At 53.5% G+C, this 17,355-nt stretch overlaps 2 protein-coding genes across 4 annotated transcripts in view; one reads left to right on the top strand and one right to left on the bottom strand.

Moving 5' to 3' along the window:
• The window catches only part of TIAM2 (TIAM Rac1 associated GEF 2), a 150,391-nt gene extending 144,074 nt beyond the window's left edge, over window positions 1-6,317 (top strand). For both annotated transcript variants that reach the window (XM_045294337.1, XM_045294338.1), the window contains 6 exons: window positions 482-590; window positions 1,786-1,844; window positions 3,023-3,128; window positions 4,206-4,293; window positions 4,879-5,033; window positions 5,427-6,317. In XM_045294337.1, coding sequence (XP_045150272.1) covers window positions 482-590; window positions 1,786-1,844; window positions 3,023-3,128; window positions 4,206-4,293; window positions 4,879-5,033; window positions 5,427-6,061 — 1,152 coding nt within the window. In that variant the 3' untranslated portion in view covers window positions 6,062-6,317. The remainder of the gene's footprint in view (window positions 1-481; window positions 591-1,785; window positions 1,845-3,022; window positions 3,129-4,205; window positions 4,294-4,878; window positions 5,034-5,426) is intronic.
• Window positions 6,318-6,645: 328 nt separating this feature from the next.
• TFB1M (transcription factor B1, mitochondrial) overlaps window positions 6,646-17,355 on the bottom strand; it is a 46,897-nt gene continuing 36,187 nt past the window's right edge. The window contains exons 6-8 of one of the 2 annotated variants that reach the window (XR_006680464.1): window positions 10,737-10,864; window positions 9,404-9,604; window positions 6,916-7,005 (exon numbers count right to left, since the gene is read on the bottom strand). Coding sequence is in view for 1 of the 2 variants with exons in the window: in XM_004702105.2 (XP_004702162.1) it covers window positions 6,771-7,005; window positions 10,737-10,864 (363 nt within the window). In the remaining variant the exon portion in view is untranslated. Of the gene's footprint in view, window positions 7,006-9,403; window positions 9,605-10,736; window positions 10,865-17,355 lie in introns of both variants that reach the window. The other variant, XM_004702105.2, reaches the window with a different exon arrangement.

The raw sequence follows: 17,355 nt of genomic DNA, 5'->3' as shown, positions 1-17,355 counted from the left end.
GAATCTGCCCTCAGTCTCAGTGTTAGTGAATCTGCCCTCAGTCTCAGTGTTAGTGAATCTGCCCTCAGTCTCAGTGTTAGTGAATCTGCCCTCAGCCGACCCAAGGGAGCCTGTGGCTTCGAAGTGCCTACTGCACCAGGTCCTGCGGCAAGTGCCAACAAAGCTGAGTGGGGCCACTGCGGTGCATTAAATGTCAAGACACCGGGCCCTCGCTCATACATGTCTGCTTGAAGCCAATGCCGTTTTAGTCACGCTGTTTTTCTTTTTTTTTTTAAATCATTTTATTGGGGGCTCGTACAATTCTTATCACAATCCATCCACGTTTGTACACAGTCATGTTTTTCGAACCATCCGATGCCTGGCGCTACGTGAGGCCCTATGAACACCCAACGGAATGCACTTGCATTGAGCAGTGACCTCTCCTACTGGGGTGGAGTCGGGGTGTGCGGGCAGTCTTCATCTCCTGTCTCCCACCCTGCAGGTGACGGAGCTTTCCATGGGGGAGCTGCTGGTGCACTCCTCAGTGTCCTGGCTGAACCCATTTCTGTCTCTCGGAAAAGCCAGGAAGGACCTGGAGCTCACCGTGTTTGGTTAGTATTTCAGTCCAAAGGAGGGGACCTTTCCTTCTTCCCTAAGCAGAACCAGAAAGGAGGACAGGAGGCTGGGAATAAAGAAAGGGCTTCCCTGAACCCGCCAGCCCAGCCAGCTCCTGTTAGAATGGACACCGTAGTAGACCAGTCATGGAACTACCTTGAGGTTTCGTTAATATAAAACAGGGGTGCCATTTCAATCAGGGGGTCAAAAACGCCCCACAGAGGGAAGAACGCCTACTGGATCTTAGCGACAGTGCCATTTTCGTACCCTATCTTACCTGCGTCCGCGCAGGGACGGGGCCAGGGCGCAGTGTTTACATCAGAACAGTCTGCCCTAAAACAGCTCCTCGGCTGATCCCTGACTGCCGAGTGCACAGGGTGAACCAGTCTTTACTGGTCTGTCCAGAGCAGGGGTCGGCAAACTTTTGAGATGGAAGAGTCAATCCTGTCCGTCACAACAATTTAGAAGTTATTCAAGACCCATAGATAGCTGTATTCTTAGCAAACAAATTAAATCCCTATTACCCGAATAACAACCTTTAAAATTTTCCAATTCTTCTTCAGAGCCACATATGGCTGTGGTGCCACAGTGTGCCGGCCCTTGGTCTGGCCCACTGTTAGACCCCAGAGAGTCTCTTAGTAGCCAGTCCTCTCAGGGCCAAAGCCTCAGAAGTCTCAGGGTGAGGGCTTGGCTTCCCAGAGAATTCAGCCCTGCTCCTCAGCCCGCCTCTCCAGAAGCAGCCGAAGGAGTTGCTGTGATGACTTGTGACTTTGCCCCGCCAGCCTCAGCTATTTAAAACTCCTGGGCTCGCACTTAGCCTGCTCTCCCAGCCAGGCGCTGCTGCCTGCCAAGTGGTTCGGGACCAGATCCCCCGAGGCTGTTTCGACATCTGCCATCTCCATCCTTTGCTGGAGTCAAGGAAGGAGAGGTGAACTTGGCTCTCAATGAACTAGAATGAGGATCAGGTTAAGGTGTCAGGGTCCTCGTCTGTCGTGCCTGTTCACTGAGCAGGTACTTCTGCATCACCGACAGGGGAACAGAGGGCACTGCCATGTAGGCATTGGTTCACGGGTTGGCATCGTGAGATCTCTGAGTCATGGCTTTGTTCTGTTAAAACGCTCAGTGCTAGGGCAGCCTCAGTGGAGCTGGGAGGAAATGACAGCCCTTTTCTTTCTCTCTGCCTTTCTTTAGTCTTTAAGCGAGCTGTCATCCTGGTGTATAAAGAAAACTGCAAGCTGAAAAAGAAGCTGGTAAGACATGAGCCAGTCTCCATGAATGCTGCCTTTTCCTGACCCTCGCTTCCTGCGCAGGGTGGGGGGATGGGGCAGCCTGCTCCTTGTCCAGGACTCCCCCCAGGGTAACAAGCAAACCGCACACCGGAGGCCCGCCTGATTGGCCCACAGAGGACGTCAGTGTAAAATAAGATGCAGACAGGCCGCTGGTGCCTGCGCAGAAAGTCAGCCTCCACGTCTCTGGGAATGGCCCGTGCTTACACCTGTCTGTGTAACTTTGGTTGGCTTCAAATGCCTGTTATCAGAGACACTCATACAAACACATAGCTCAGCTGTGGATGCTCCAAGCCAGTGGTTACCAAAGTGGGTGGTGACAGCATCCTCTGGTGGTCAGACCTGTCGGGAGTGGGGGTGGGGGTGGGGTGGGGGTGGGCCTGCAAAAGCAGCTGCCTATACTTTAACTCTGGTGGTGTAGTGGTTACGAGTTGGGCTGCCGTTGCATGGTCAGCAGCTCAAAACCACCAACAGTTCCTCGGGAGAAACACTTTCTACAGGAGTAGACAGGCTCTCTACTCCTGTAAACAGTTATGGTCTCAGAAACCCACAGGGTCGCTATGCATCAGCGTCGACTGTCTTGGCAGTGGGTTTGGGAGTTTAGGTTTCGACGTCAGCCTGGCTGGTGGGCTGTGCTACAAAGACCTTTGGGAAGCTGTGCTCCAAGCCAGGGGTCGGCAAACTTTTTAGGTGGAAGAGGCAGTTCTGCCCCTCAACAATTTAAAGCTTATCCAGAGCCACACACGTATTTTTACAAACAAATGAAGTCCACAGTATCTGAGTTATATCCTATAAAAGCTTGCGGTTTTACTGCAGAGCCACCTGCACGTACTGAAACAGCCGCAGGGGCAAGAGCCGCAGTCTGCCGACCCTGCTCTAAGCCATCCTTACCGTGCAGGCTACCGCAAGGGCTACTGCCACTCTTGCTTGGACACCTGGGGCCTCCTTCCCCAGACCTGCCTCTGGCTTCTCCATAGGCTGTGAGCACAGCCCTGGATGGACCAGGTACCGATGGGTTCACCGGTCCGTGAGCACACAGCTGCTAGGACCCTGGTACAGCCAGGAGCTTAGGGGCTCAACAAACAGACCTCCATCCCAGGGGAGAACGCTAACTCTGCTCTGGGTCGGCCTTCTTATTTCAGCCCTCCAACTCCCGGCCTGCACACGGCTCTGCTGACTTGGACCCCTTCAAATTCCGCTGGCTGATCCCCATATCGGCGCTTCAAGTCAGGCTGGGGAACACAGCAGGTAACTTTCCTGTCCCTGCAGATCAGCGCGGCCACCCTGAGAGACCTAGAGGTACACGGTGGAATGAAAAAGTCGGAAAGGCTCACGGGGGTGATTTGGGGTCAGCAGTTCGAAACCACCAGCTGCTCTTGGGAGGAAGATGAGGCTTTCCGCTCAGGCAGAGTCTGAGCCTCAGAAACCCAGGGGCGGGTCTACCCTGTCCCCTGGGGTCGCCGTGAGTCACACTTGACTCGATGGCAGTGGTTGGTTTCTCGGACAGACGAGGGAGGCGGCTTCGATGTTCTTCTCCAGAGTTCTGGAGAGACCGAAATCGATGGCTCTTCTTGGCAGAGCGTCTCTCTTGGCTGCTTCCTTATTTCCCCGAGTGTTTCCAGCGTTTCCCCCTCTGCCTCACGTCCTTGAAGTTGCTAAGGGCACAGAGGCGCACCAGGGAACTTCTTACACATTTAGATAAACCAGAGAGCTCCTTGAGATCTGGCAGTATTTCAAGTGGTATAAAAAGAAGAGGAATTTTTGGTCCTGGGAAATGTGCAGAGATCGTCCCGGAATCACCATGTTCTGGGACCAGGTCCCGGGAGACAGAAGGAGCCAAGAGGCTAAGGATGGCAAGCAGTCCTGTTCTGGGTCCTTGTTCGCTTCTGTCTGTAGCACGTACGCTTCCAGGAACATGGCTGGATTGGGGGCTGCCTTCCTTGCTCCACCCCATGAGCAAATCCCCGTTCCTTCTAGGGAACGGGTAAGACCCCAGGGAGGGTTGGCTGATGGGGCCCACGGAAGCTCTTTCCCAAAGATGGACTCCAGGATAGGAAGAGAGCAGGCTAAGGTAGAAATACCGAAGGTAGCTAAAGGCATTTAACCCTGCGTGACCCTCGCACACACCAGGGGCCTGCCATTAGCTCTTCATTCCGTTTCCCCATGCACTTCTTGAAGACCTTCTGCCACAGCCAGGGAGGGACGCGAGGAGAGGCAGCAGTGAGAATACCTCCCTCGTCCAGAGGCCACCCAAGTGTGAGGCTCCGGGGCCTTTCAGCCACAGCCAGCACCTCTGGTGAAGCTATTCCCTTTCCTCTGACCCAGGGACGGAGAACAATTCCCTTTGGGAGCTGATCCACACCAAGTCGGAAGTAGAGGGGCGGCCAGAAACCACCTTCCAGCTGTGCTGCAGGTAACTGCCGACGACATGCCAAGGCAAAAGCAAGACAGAACCATGTCCTCTGAAAGGAGGGGCTTGTTCTAACGCCCTTCTCAGTTTTGATGGGTCAGGGTCACCTGGCCCCTCTACCCCCAAAGCTGGCTCTGGTGGAAGGCGAGGAAAATGCTATGATTAAATGTGTGTCCAAACCACAGAGCTTGAAAGACCTCCGCTACGGTCAGTTTCCACTTCCTTTTCTAAGTGAAGGCACCCTGGTGGCGGAGTGGTTACAACTGGCCTGCAATCCGCAAGGTCAGCAGTTCGAAACCCCCAGCAGCTCCTTGGGAGAAAGATGAGGCTTTCTGCTTCCATTAAGAGTGACAGTCTCAGAAACTCACAGGGGCAGCTCTACATGGTCCTGTAGGGTCGCCATGAATTGGCACTGGCTCAGTGGCAGTGAGTTTTTAAGCCAGGAAACTAAGGCAGGGTGGGATCGGGTGGCTTGGCTTGTGACCAGGCCCAGGACTCCTGTGAGACAGCCCTGACCTTGGGGTCACAAGAGGACCAGGTGGGTGGAGCCGGGGGCATCTGGAAACGGCTGCCCTTGTCTCTGGGCAGTGACTGTGAGAGCAAGACCAGCATGGTGAAGGTGATCCGGTCCATCCTGCGGGAGAACTTCCGGCGCCACATCAAGTGTGACCTTCCCCTGGAGAAGGGCTGCAAGGACCGCCTGGTGCCGCTGAAGAACCGGGTGCCGGTTTCAGCCAAATTAGGTGAGCATGTTCCGTAAAAGCTCATGAAGGCTGCGGGCTTCCAAGACAGATGTCTATTGTTTGTCCCATCGGAGGTCCAGGGGACTTTCGTATTGTCTCCAGCCTCACAGATCCACCCCCGATTCTTCTTGGGCCCTTTTCTTACTCAGTATCCGTTTTCCACATGTGCACCAGGCAATGGGAAATACCATGGCTTGAGACCAGGGCATCTTAGTCCTCCCAGTAGCCTCCTCGCTGCTCAATGTGCCAGTCAACCCAAAGCTACGGAGCGAACAAAGCTGCGGGCAGTTCTGCTCCCGAACCCTGGCACTGCCATGAGCTGTGATCCCACTGGCAGCGGAGGGCTAGGTTCTGAATCTGCTTCTGGTCATCACTGCCTTTTGTCTCCCCCAGCGTCATCCAGATCCTTGAGAGTGCTCAAGAACTCCTCCAGCAGCGAGTGTCCGGGCGAGCCGGGCAAGGGCACATCGCTGGACTCGGACGAGGGCAGCAGCACGCAGAGCAGTGGCTGCCAGACGGCCGAGAGCAGGCAGGACTCCCAGAGCACGTCGCCGGCCAAGTACCCTCCCCCGAGCTTGTCGGAGCTTTCCGACAGTCTCATCAAAGAGAGCGACATTCTGAGTGACGATGACGACGAGGAGCGTGACTACCCCTCCACCCTGAAGCCGGGCAGCCCAACCAAGGACATCGAGATTCAGTTCCAGAGACTGAGCATCTCTGAGGAATCCAATGCCCACCCGGCAGGGCCGCTGCCTGGCACCCCGGGGCCCGAGGGCCAGGAGGGAGGAGAGCACCCCAAGCTGGTCCGGGGGCACTTCTGCGCCATCAAACGCAAAGCCAACAGCACCAAGAGGGAGCGGGGCACATTGCTGAAGTCTCAGTTCCACCACCAGTCCCTTGACAGTCAGTCTGAAGGCTCTCACGTGGACTTCAACGCCGTGCTGGAGCGAGAGTTCAGGGTGCAGACGCTGGCATCGGTGGTCAATGAGGAGTGCTTTTACGAAGCGGAGAGTCATGGGAAAGCGTAGAGCCGCCTGGGTCCGCATGTCCTCTTGAACTGGCGGCAAGGTGGCCACTGCCCAGGATCCACTCCTGGGTTTGGGGCAGTGTGCGCTTCCCCACACCGTTGTCATTGTAAAGATTTAAGTTATTTTAATTTATTATGGAGCAGGAAACAAAATGAAACTGGTCGGAATCTCTACACGAGCTAGTTTATATCCTTTTTGAGCAGGTATCAAAATGATTTTGAATCCTTAAAATAAAATTGCATTCTAATTATTTTAAGTTATGTGGAAACAGCAAAGGGGTGTGGGGGGAAGGGGCCTGTGATGGGTCCGCTTCTGAAAAGGTCTCCCCCAACCCCCATCCCTCTGGGCATTTTCTCTGAGCTGGTGGGCTTTGGCTTTCTGTAAAGCATATCCACGATACTGTCACGTGATTTAGGGACACACTGTGGAGAGCTTTCCGTTTTTGTATGGTGGCGACAGATGCCACTTCTACGAAACCTGCCAATACCTATGCAGTATATATTAAAAGAAAGCTTGTACTGTACCTTAGTGGATTATATTTATTTTCTCTACCAAGCTGTAGAGTAAACGGAAAAGAAGCCATCCCCGGCCACTGGTATTTTTATTATCATTCAGTACAAGACCCCAGAGTACACCCCCGGGCAGCCCAGCCCTGGGTCACACTAGCTGTGTCCACAGTCGAAGGCCAGCAGCTAAACCTGTGAAAGCCTCAAAGCTCCTGGGCCTCCCGTGCCTCCCGGCTTCGGCTTTTATTCTGCTTGAGTTCTTCTCGGAAGTTATAGGCGAAGAGCTGCGGGTCTCCATCACACATTCCTCGGTACACGTCACAGAGGCTTCTGAAGTGGGCGAGGGACAGCTGGCAGGGCCGGAGCGTGGGCTCCACATCAGCCAGCTGCAACAGCCTTCCAGTGCTCTCTAAGCGCCGATCTTCAGGAAACAACATTCTGAAGGGGGTGGGGGAGAAGGCATTGTATTGAAGGAATGTTCAGTCATGAACCCCTTTCTCCCCACACTTGAAATGGGGCACACTCAGGACTACTTCTGGCTGGGGGTGGCAGAGGCCCTTGGAGCCTCCCCTGCCTGTGGCCTGAGAGACAGCACCGAGGAGCCTGGCCTGCAGGGGGACCTCGCGCGTCCCACAGCTAAACCAGGGCGGGGAACTTGAAGGCAGGTTTTAAGCAGAGGAGTTTGACCGGCCGCTCGCTCGTCTGCGTTCTTTCTTGCGTGGAATAACTAATAGTCTCAAGGCTCTAAACTTGAACGGAGCAGCCTTCAGAACTGGTCAGCCCAGGAGGTGGCCTTTTCTTGGCACGGGGGAAAAGCAGCTGATGTGGAAATACAGCTATTCTCTGTATGAGACTCTGCAGCCTTTTTGTATGAATAGTCTTGAGTTCACGGCATGGGCTTCTCATTTCATCCCCCTCCGCGGGTCGACTGGCTGGCAATGACTGATGGTCTGACTGGCTGGCATTAAAAAGCCACTGGTACTGTCTTCTGTCCGGTCCCAGAAGGGCTGCAGTGCTCACCTCACAGGGTTTAAGGGGGACCAAGTTGCTCCTGCAGGCTGGCGTGCTCTCGCAGGGAGGGGCGTGCCTCCGCCCTTCAGACACCTGGGCTCAGTTTCCTGGCATGGAGGGCCTGACTGCTGCCTAACATTTGGCTCCTATTGGTAGCATCTGAAGGCAACAGAGGTCAAAGTGGGCCCATATCCGCCCAGGGGGCGGTGGGCCTGGAGAGCACCAAGGCCAGTGCTGGGCTCAAACCAAACCAAGTCCACCTGGGGTCCCACCTGCAGAACAACGGGCCTTTTTCCTAACTTGCCCAGTGATGGTGAGTGAGGCAACACCACACCTTCCGTCGCTGCTAGAGAAGCAGCCATTACCCAGTACAGTGTGAACGCACTGAGCCACCGGAGGTCCCGAAGGTTGTTTTTATGGATGGTACTGACTTAAGCCCCTCTGGATGTAACTCCACATGCTAAGGGGACACATCACAGGGCTAGAAAGAGGAGGGGGTTTGAGACCACAGGCATGTGTGCCTCTTAAACAGCCCCATCAAATGGCTGCAATGTTGAGCACATTGGGGAGAAACCTCAAAGCACATCTTCCACCTCCTGAAGCAAGTGTACCTGGGTCTAGTCAAACCTCTTCCCCACCACTCATCCATCCGTTTCCTGTACTGCAGTGGCTGACGTTGCTGTGTGGGAACTCTGCGACTGGGATCGCAGATACCCACAGGGCCACCCAGAGCTTGCAGCTATGAGAAGTCAGACCTGTCCAGGCTAGTACTAAACCCAAACAAGCTCATTGTCCTTGAGTCGATTCTGACTGCAAGTGCCCCTAGAGGACAGCGTAGAACTGACCCTGTGGGTTTCTATGGAGGCCATGAATTTTTATGGGCGCCGCTTCTGTCGGGTTGGAAGCCACTCAAAATATGGCCGTGTGACCAGGGAAGAGCTGCTGCCTCCAAGCAGAACCGCCTTCAAGGCGTGGGTGGAGTACAGCTGCCAGGGCCTTCGTTGGCTGATGGGCATGACCCAACATGGGAAGTAGCAGCTGCAAGTAACCATGGACACCCACAATGGGGAACGAAGTATGAGTGTAGGAAAGTTGGAGGTTGTCAAACGTCAAACGGAACGCTTGCACATAGAGACCCAAGGCATTAAAAGAAGCTCTGGTGGCATAGTGGGGTATTGCTGAGCTGCTAACCCCAATGTCAGCTGTTCAAACCTACCAGCTGCCCTGAAGGAGGAAGATGAGGCAATCTACTCCTGAAAAGACTTAAGGTCTCAGAAGCCCAAAGGGCAGTTCTACTGTTCTATACGGTGATCATTAGTTTAATTAACTAATAACTGTGTTTTTTGAGTGAGGGGTATTCGGGAGCTGAAATGGCCCATTATGCCAGGAATGACAAATTTAGGAAGGACATTGTTGAACACATTGGCAAAAGAATATTTGAAGATCTAGCCTGAAGTCCTTAGTAAGCAGTTGGTCGTATGGTTTTGTTCAAGTTCAGCTGATGAACATTACGTCCACAAGAGCCAAAGTATGACCTTGAGTATATTCCACCTGAGTTTAGAGGCCATAATCCGACACAGTTCACATTAATGACCACAAACCAGTTAAGGCGTGGGGTCATTCAGGGCATCACATATAAAGAAAGCAGAGGGCATTAAAGACAGCCAAGAAAGGACCCAATGTCGGAGGAGACGCTGAACACAGGCTGGAACACAGACCAGCTACACTGAAGGGGAGAAACGGTGATAGGAGAGCTGAAGACAGTACTTCAGAGGGTGGATGGAGCAAAGGAAAGCGTTACAATGAAACATGCAGCCATCCTTACATTGTGTTTGAGCCCACTGTTGTAGCCAGTGTGCGAATCGGGAGGACTGAGGTCGGCCTGAGCTACTGGACGTGATTTTTCTGTCCCTCCGGAAGGGCGCTGAGGTGGACAGTGAGCCAGGGAGACAGCATCGGTGGTGTGCGTTATGATGTTGGTGAAGAGTACAGAATACAGCAGACTGCCAGAAAAACAAACACCGCCCTGGGAAGAAACAGAACCCAAACGGGAGTCCTGGATAGCGAGACCTTGCTTCACCTGCCCTGCGTGTGTTACCTGGAGCCACCAGCCCCTGGACAAGGACAGTCTGCTTGGTCAAAGAGAAGGGCAGCTGAAGAGAAGCCCCCGCGGTGGATGCCCTCCGACCTGCCATGAGGAGGGTGGTACGGGGGGGCGGGGGGCAGCGATGCCTTCTGTTGGACAGAAGGTCCCTATGAATCACAACCGATTGTCACTGGATATGAAAGATCACCGTGGCCACCTTAGCTCACGGCAGAATGGTGGGCTCCAAGCGACTGGGGGGCTCATTTTCTGGCTGGTGGCCGCACGCCCCTGCTAAGTGCTTCACACCAGTGGGGCTGCTAGCAGCGAGGTCAGCAGTTTGAAACCACCAGCTGCTCCGAGGGAGGAACTTCTGGGAAGAGGTACCGTCATGGAAACCAGGGGCATCCTACTCTGTCCTCGAGGGTCCAGAGGAGTCGGACGCCCCGCGATGGCAGAGTGTGGGGTGTTACGTGAAGACTGCGAGGCGGCACTGTACGGCTCAGGCGCCGCTCCCGCTGCCTCCCGCTGGCACCAGTGTGCTCTCAACCACGGGACAGCCGCTCATGAGAAAGAAAGCGTGTGGAAAACCCTGCTTAGAGATCGGAATCTGACCGAGGAGCCAGGGCCACCCCAGCCCCAGCGGGGTCGTCGCTCACTGTGCAAGCCTCGGTTGTAGGCTGCTGTAGTTACGACAAAGTGTCAACCTCAGTGCCCGAGGTTAAGTGAAGGTTGTTTTTTGCTCAGGGGCCACCCAGCTTCCTTCACTCCCGGACTTAAACCACGGGCCACCATCACAGATGGTCAATGTTGATGCCGTGGTGGTTGCCCTGAGGCTCAGGGGACCTGGCAGTGACAGGGAGGGCAGTCCTCGGGACTCTCAGGGTTGTCCCCGGGAAAGGAGACTCTCTTCTCCCATGGGGCCTCTGGGTGGATTGACCTGCTCACCGTTTGGTGACCGGCCAAGGGCCTGCCGTGTGCACCCCCAGGAGAGCTTCAAGGAGAGGGTGTCATCGTGGGAAGAGGTTGGGGGTGGGACAGAGCCTGTTCCTGGGGGGAGGGAAAGTGCTCTTACCCCAGGCCGCGGTAGCAGTACTTCCTTCGGAAGTGAAACACGTGCTGGACCACTTTCTCCACCAGGTCGAAGGGCTGCTGGATGGTGGGCCGGACCAGGGGAACGAAGTGCACTAGGCCCACGTCTACCTGCGGGGCAAGCACACATCGGTCATTGGGGGGAGGCGGTGGGCAGTCAGATCAAACGCTGAGAGGAGGCATTTCAGGAACGGGATATCGGGTGTCATCTGTGCCAGGCGGCAGGCCGCGGTCACTCACTGAAACCAGGCTGCAGCTGCACGCCTGGACGGCCACTGACCACGCCTGATGAGCCCCAGTGTCGGCACGCAGATAGGCGTGAACGTGAGTGGGCAGAGAACAGGCAGCGCTCGCGTGTTTGATGCAGCGTGTTTCTGAAGGTACAACACAGCGAGCAGACACGTGGACCCCCGGGACCAGAGCATTCTGGAATGCTCCAGAAGGGAGTCAATTAGGACACGGCATATTCCGGGCACAGACGCTGCTGAATCTGCTGGATGGATGGAATCCACCTGCAGTGCCTGCAGCGCCACGGAGTTTTCCAGGACAACTGCAAACTGTCCCAGAGGAGCGGGCAGGCTCCAGGGAGAAAAGGGAGGGAAATTACTCCAGCATCCCAGGGACAGCTGTCGGGATGCCGGAATGATCAGGAGATCAAACCGCTCAGACAGGTCTGGTAGGAGACTGTTCCCTGCCTTGTTCCACAGATGAAGTCACGGCGCTTCACGGGGATACGTGCACAAGAAAGGTAGTGTCACTGAGGGAAAAAAATAAAATAAAAGGCAGAGGGAAGTTTTTAGGTGCTCACCTCCTCCAGGTCCAAGTGGGAGAGAGAGAATGTATTCTTTCACCAACTCATAGTCTTGGGGCAGGCAAGGGCTCCAAACACAGACACCTACACCCGTAACAAGGTGGGCAGTGTCTTAACCCTGGAGGTCCCTGAGCTCATCATGGGGGTAGGTGGGTGGGGGTGGGGCAGGTAGCATGGAATGACTGTCCCCTGACTGGGGAGAACAATACAACAGGTCTGTCCCTATGGATAAGGGCCGCTGGCTGGACAGGGACCAGCCATGTGCTAGTAAGAGGGACCACGAAGGGAGCGTTATTAAGGGAGGATATTGTGAAGATGATTTTTGATTAGGAGAATGTGACTGGGACTCCCTCCACCCAGAATGCTGGCCTCCCGGCTTCCTTAATCACGAGAACAGAGAATCTGTCCACGAACGCTCTCTCCCTGGTCGGTCTCCATTCACAAACAAACACAGTTCCACTCAGTGGATTCCCACTGCGCGTGACCGTTAACTAAACAAACCCCAAACAAACTCACTGCCGCTGAGCCGATGTCCACTCACAGCAGGCCCATAACTGAGCAGAACTGGCCCGCTCTCCTGGAGGACAGAGAAAAACTGCTCCGGAGGGTTTCTGAGGGGGCAGGTCTTGACGGAAGCAGACTGCTGTCTCGTCTTTCTCCCAAGGAGCGGCTGTGGGTTCGAACCACCGACCTTTCGGTTAGCAGCTTCACTCTTAACTGTCAGCCCCTCCAGGGCGCCTGGTAAGAGCCCTTCCAGGAGCAGGCGCTCTGTGTGGGGAAGCCCTGCCCCACCTCCTCCTCAGTCTTTTGGGAAAGGATGAGGCCCAGTTTTCTAGAACCGCAGGGCTACTGCTCAGTAACTATGGTTACTGATATAAAAATGCTTTCGACTTATAATGGAACGCTTACTTAAAATTACAACCATGTTTGCTCCCCAACTCCCGGCCCTTGAGTTTTAAGGCTATCAAAAGGCTGGGTTCTGGACAAGTATCCAGCATTCACGTTTAATGCTGTCAGACTGTTTCCAAACCTGGTCTCTCAGCACACACCAGGGTGACCTCTGAGGATGTCAACAAAAAGGGTTTACACCGAACCGAAAGCACATTTCCCCTCCAGCCCTTTCTGGCCTCAGTGCTGCTCTGGCCAAGGATGGGCTGTGCCCACCACAGAGTGGCTTCCCCAGGCTGGACGCGGATGCAGGACCGGCCTGGCTAGGAACGCAGAGGGCCAGAGCTAGGAAGCTATCAACTCTCACATCTTAGCTATCTTCTGCCATATCAGAGGCAGATAACATCTATGAGTTCTACTTCTACACACACCTCTGATTCTTTAGCCCTTCTTAAAGCAGAAATGCTTCCTGGTTGTGGAGCTACGGTTAATGAAAATGTACTTCAGAAGGTTTGCCTTTCAAAACGGTCAATTAATAATTTCTAAGGCACTCGTCCGCATCAAAGCTGAAGGATAAAAACTGAAAAACTGAAGAATAAAGACAGGACTCAATGCCATCGGGTCGCTTCTGCTAGACGGCGACCCGATACAGGGCTTCCTAAGCTGTAAATCTTTAGTGGAGCAGATCGCCGCGCATCTGTTCCACGAGTGGCTGGTGGATTTAAATTGCTGACCTTCCAAACGCAACCATTAGTGGACTTTAAAGCAAAGGGACGCCATTGGACTAGAGGTCAGGCGCGAGAGGATTCTGCTACTGGCCGCGCTTCAACCACCAAGGCACCAGGTGGAACTAGCCAAGAAACGCAAGGGCGTTTTCGGTTGTGGAGGTTGTAAAGTTTAGATGCTTTAGCTGATACATAAAAACCAAAGTCGAATTAAATTCGGACTCATGGCGGCCCCACTGGGCAGGGCAGAAATTACCGTTCTGAGCCGGTAATTCTGTAAAGGAGTCGAAAGCCTCATCTTTCTCTGGCAGAGGGGCGGTGGTTTCAAACCAGGCCACCACGAGGGCTCCTTCTCACAGCCATCGAGTCAATGCTGACTCATAACAACCCTCTGTGGGTTTCCGAGACTGTAACTGTTGACGACAGTGGAAAGTACAGTCTTTCTCCCATGGAGCTGCTGGTGGTTTTGAACTGCTTACCATGTGGATTGCAGCCCAGCGCGTAACCACTGCACTACCACTGGTCCACGGCTTCTTACATACTCATATTTAATTTGACGTCACTCACTGTCTACACACAGAAATATGTATACATTTCTGTGAAATTTAAGATAAATTCATGTCCACATATAAAAAGTTTAACTCTCTAGTTAAAGGCAAATCAATAGCCTTTAAAGTCCTAAAAGAAAACAAGTCAACAAGCATTGAAATCTAAAACTGGCTTCATTATTCAGTGCATTTAAGATAACAGTTGGCTTTAACAGCTATAGAGTTGAAACACCAAGTCCTGTCATTTTCTTCCTGCATCTACCGTGGCTGCGACGTGACGGGAATCCAGTGGCGGGAAGTTAATTCCCCGTGGACCTTCATTCGCGGTCTGTACATCAGTGTTGGGGTTCGGCACTACCAGCCCTTGACCTTGTGTCAAAGAAAACCAAACCAAATTCACTGCCATGCCGACTCATAGCAACTCTACAGGAGAGGGCAGAACTGCCCCTGTGGCATCCCCTTACAGGGCTAGAGAGCCCCGCCTTTTTCTTTCTCAAGCTGGTGGCTTGTAACTGCTGGCCTTTGGGATCACAGCCCAATGTGTAAACACTCAGCCACCAGGGCTCCTGCTATGTCAAAGCAGCTGTAGCAAACCCCCACAGCAAGGTCCTACGTCAGCTGGCCAGTTCTAAGGACAAGCAGAGCAAATGGCCTGGGCAGAGTGGGCAGCAAGGAGCGCTTCGGCTTGCCCAGGTCCACCAGGTGAACAAGCCCAAATGTCCCCATCCATGCATGCTCCCTCGTGTCACTCTGGTGTCATTCCCTAAAGCTCTCACCTAAGTTCACCCCCGGCCCAGTCACGGGGTTCCTGGAATGTCGAACACTGGGAGCCCTAGTGTAAGGTTACCAGACGTCCTGCTTTTGGCGGGACAGTCCTGATTTTTAACAATTTGTCCCACGGCGTTTTTAAAAAGTCCTGATTTTGGGAAAGAATGCACGACAAGCTAGGGTATACGGTTTTCGGCTGCCATGTGGCTATTTTGCCAGGATATGAGTTTTATCAATGGTGTCCCACTTTTGTCCCACTTTACCAATGTTAAAATCTGGTCACCTTACCCTAGTGGCGTAGAGTGGTTACGAGCTGGGTTGCTAACCACGAGACCCACAGTTCCATACCACCAGCTGCTCCTCGGGAGAAGGGTGGGGCTTTCCACTTGCAGTCTCGGAAATTCGCAGGCAGTGCTACCCTGTCCTACAGGGTCATTATGACTTGGCATCAACTCAAGGGCATTGAGTACGGGTTGGATTTGGTGGCATATTGGGTTACATGCTGGCCTGCTAAGAACCACAAGGTCTGAAGTTAGAAACCATCAGCCACGCTGTGGGAAGAAGAGGCTTTCTACTTCTGTAAAGGTTTATAGCCTCGGAAACCCACCGCGGCAGGTCGACTGTGCCCTATGGGGTCACTATGATGCCCTAGGAAGTGAAACCCCAAGAAATATTTCCCAAGAATTGTAGAAGAAAATGCAGGGAACCGCCCCAAGGCCGCCAAATACCTCCTTGATTACCAAATTCGAGCCAACAGTTGTTTCCTTAGTTAAAGCACTTTTCTTAAAACTGTCTTCTGAGTGGTTATTTTGCAAAGAGCAAAGTTGCCAGTTCGGCGAGTCCTTGGTACAGATGTGCCAAGTTGCTGCACAATGAAAAAGGCCGGTCTATCTCAACGGCCAGCTGCAACGCAGCGTCTGCCTAAAAATATCCCAGACCGCATTCTGGTTTAACTGCGGGGGTGGCAGAATACACCCTGCCTTCCCAAGAGATAAAAAATGCAAACATAAATTATAAGTCTAAGACATGCCATCACAGAAAAGAAATCCTGTTTTACGAGCACCCAAACAGTCCCTCCTCGGCCGGCACACAGCGATAGGAAGGCGTTTCAACTTTGAGGTTCCGGCAAATCCGGGTGTAACAATGCCCCCCCCACCCCCACCCCCCTCCCCCGCCTCTCCTTTTAACTCTCCCAGGCTCAAAAAAACGAGATGGGGAACCTGGTCTTTATGTTCCAGCAGCATCAGCGCTCTCTACTTCGCCGAGCCCCTCGCTGCTCTTGACCTGCGCTTTGCAAGGCGGTGTGTGTGGGACGACACGGATCATCAGAATCGTGTACACCAGCCTCTCTCTTGTCCCTGGCTCCCTTTCGCCCCACCTTACAACTGGCAGTCCAGGAGCTGACGGCGACCCGAGAAAGGTATGGAAATGGAGAAGCTTCTCTTGGCCTTAGAGAACTCCACAGAGCTCTCAAGTATTGTCTAGTTCGTCTAGTACGTTGGGAACGAGTTTTGATAGAAGTAAATCTCTTCTGAAACCCTGACTAGACTAAGCCTCTCTGTGGGCAAATTGCCCGGACATTTCCCAGCCACATGCCCTGCTCTCGGTGTCTTATATGAGACCGAAATGCTCACGAGAGATCTCTGCTTCTTTTTGTTTGCCGTCTTTGTCTACCGCCTCCACCAAACCCAGGAAACACAGGATGGATTTATTCTCCAAGAGGTGGAAATGAAAAGGGGTTGGCCACAAAACTGTATTATGCTTGTACTTGGAGAGAAAGAGAGAGAGAGACCATAGCAGGCTAGCTAAAAGGCTAGTCCATTTTTACAAAAGGCACAGACCTATGACCTGTGCTAGGGAGAACACATTCCTTTGGTATCAGTCCTTTCTGAGCCCTGGAAGCCCGGTGCCCGCAGTCAGTGCTGGTCGTGCTACAGGCAGTCATCCCGCTGACCCTGACCTGCTGTCTGTAGTGGATCCCTGCTGAGTCGATGCCGACGCACAGCAACCCTACAGGACAGGGTGGCACAGCGTGGCTCTGAGACTGTAAGTATTTACGGGAGTAAAGAGCCTTGTCTTTCTCCCAGATCACTGCCAGGACTTGCTAATTACGATAAACAGGCTGTCTGCAAGTCTGCGTGGACTGAAATTTACCCAAGGTGTCGGCTAGTGGAAAAGAGAGTTGTACCTGGGCAGGTGAGCATAGTTTGATCCACTGTGAAGGCTACTCACCACGAAGGAAAGTTGGGCATAGTTTCATCCACACATAAAGGCTACTTGATGGAAGTAGAAAAAGAGAGAGAGAGAGGAAGGGAAGATGACGGTACCAGGGAAAGCTAACAGCAGCCCCCGCTCCCTAGACAAAGCCCCACATGGAGGGCAATCTGGGAAGGCAGTCATTTGGCGAGCTGACTGGGGTCTGACAGGATCAACCCCAAAATTTGAAAACAGCCATTAGGAAACTGTAAATATGGGTTTCATCCCCTGCCCCCCGCCCCAAGGACATTCCCCTTGGTCTGGAGATGTGAACAGGTAGAGAAGAGATGAGCAGTAAACTGCAGGAATGCAGGCATTTCCTAAGTACCCGGTGTTCACAGCTGTACCCGCCTCGCTCTCTTCTGTGCACCTGACAGTTAGGGTTAGGGACAAAAGGAGGAAATGCTCTCCTGATAGTCCCAGCGCACCACCGCCTGTAGCCAGGGAACGGTGGTACTTTTAGAGCAGGCACAAGTGGTCCTACTTTGGCTCTCTGACGACTGCCAGGCATCCCTTCTTGGGAAGTCAGCTGAAGCCATGCTTGCATCCGTAGTACCCAGTACCGAGTGGCTGGGTTTCCTAATGAGGAGGGGTGGGTGAGGCAGC

This window comes from Echinops telfairi, unplaced genomic scaffold (assembly GCF_000313985.2).
Source record: "Echinops telfairi isolate 266 unplaced genomic scaffold, ASM31398v2 ScPeMD7_3533;HRSCAF=4204_0, whole genome shotgun sequence".
NCBI lineage: Eukaryota > Metazoa > Chordata > Mammalia > Afrosoricida > Tenrecidae > Echinops > Echinops telfairi.
The sequence above is the reverse complement of the archived record's forward strand: the minus strand, read 5'-3'. Positions and strand labels throughout refer to the sequence as shown.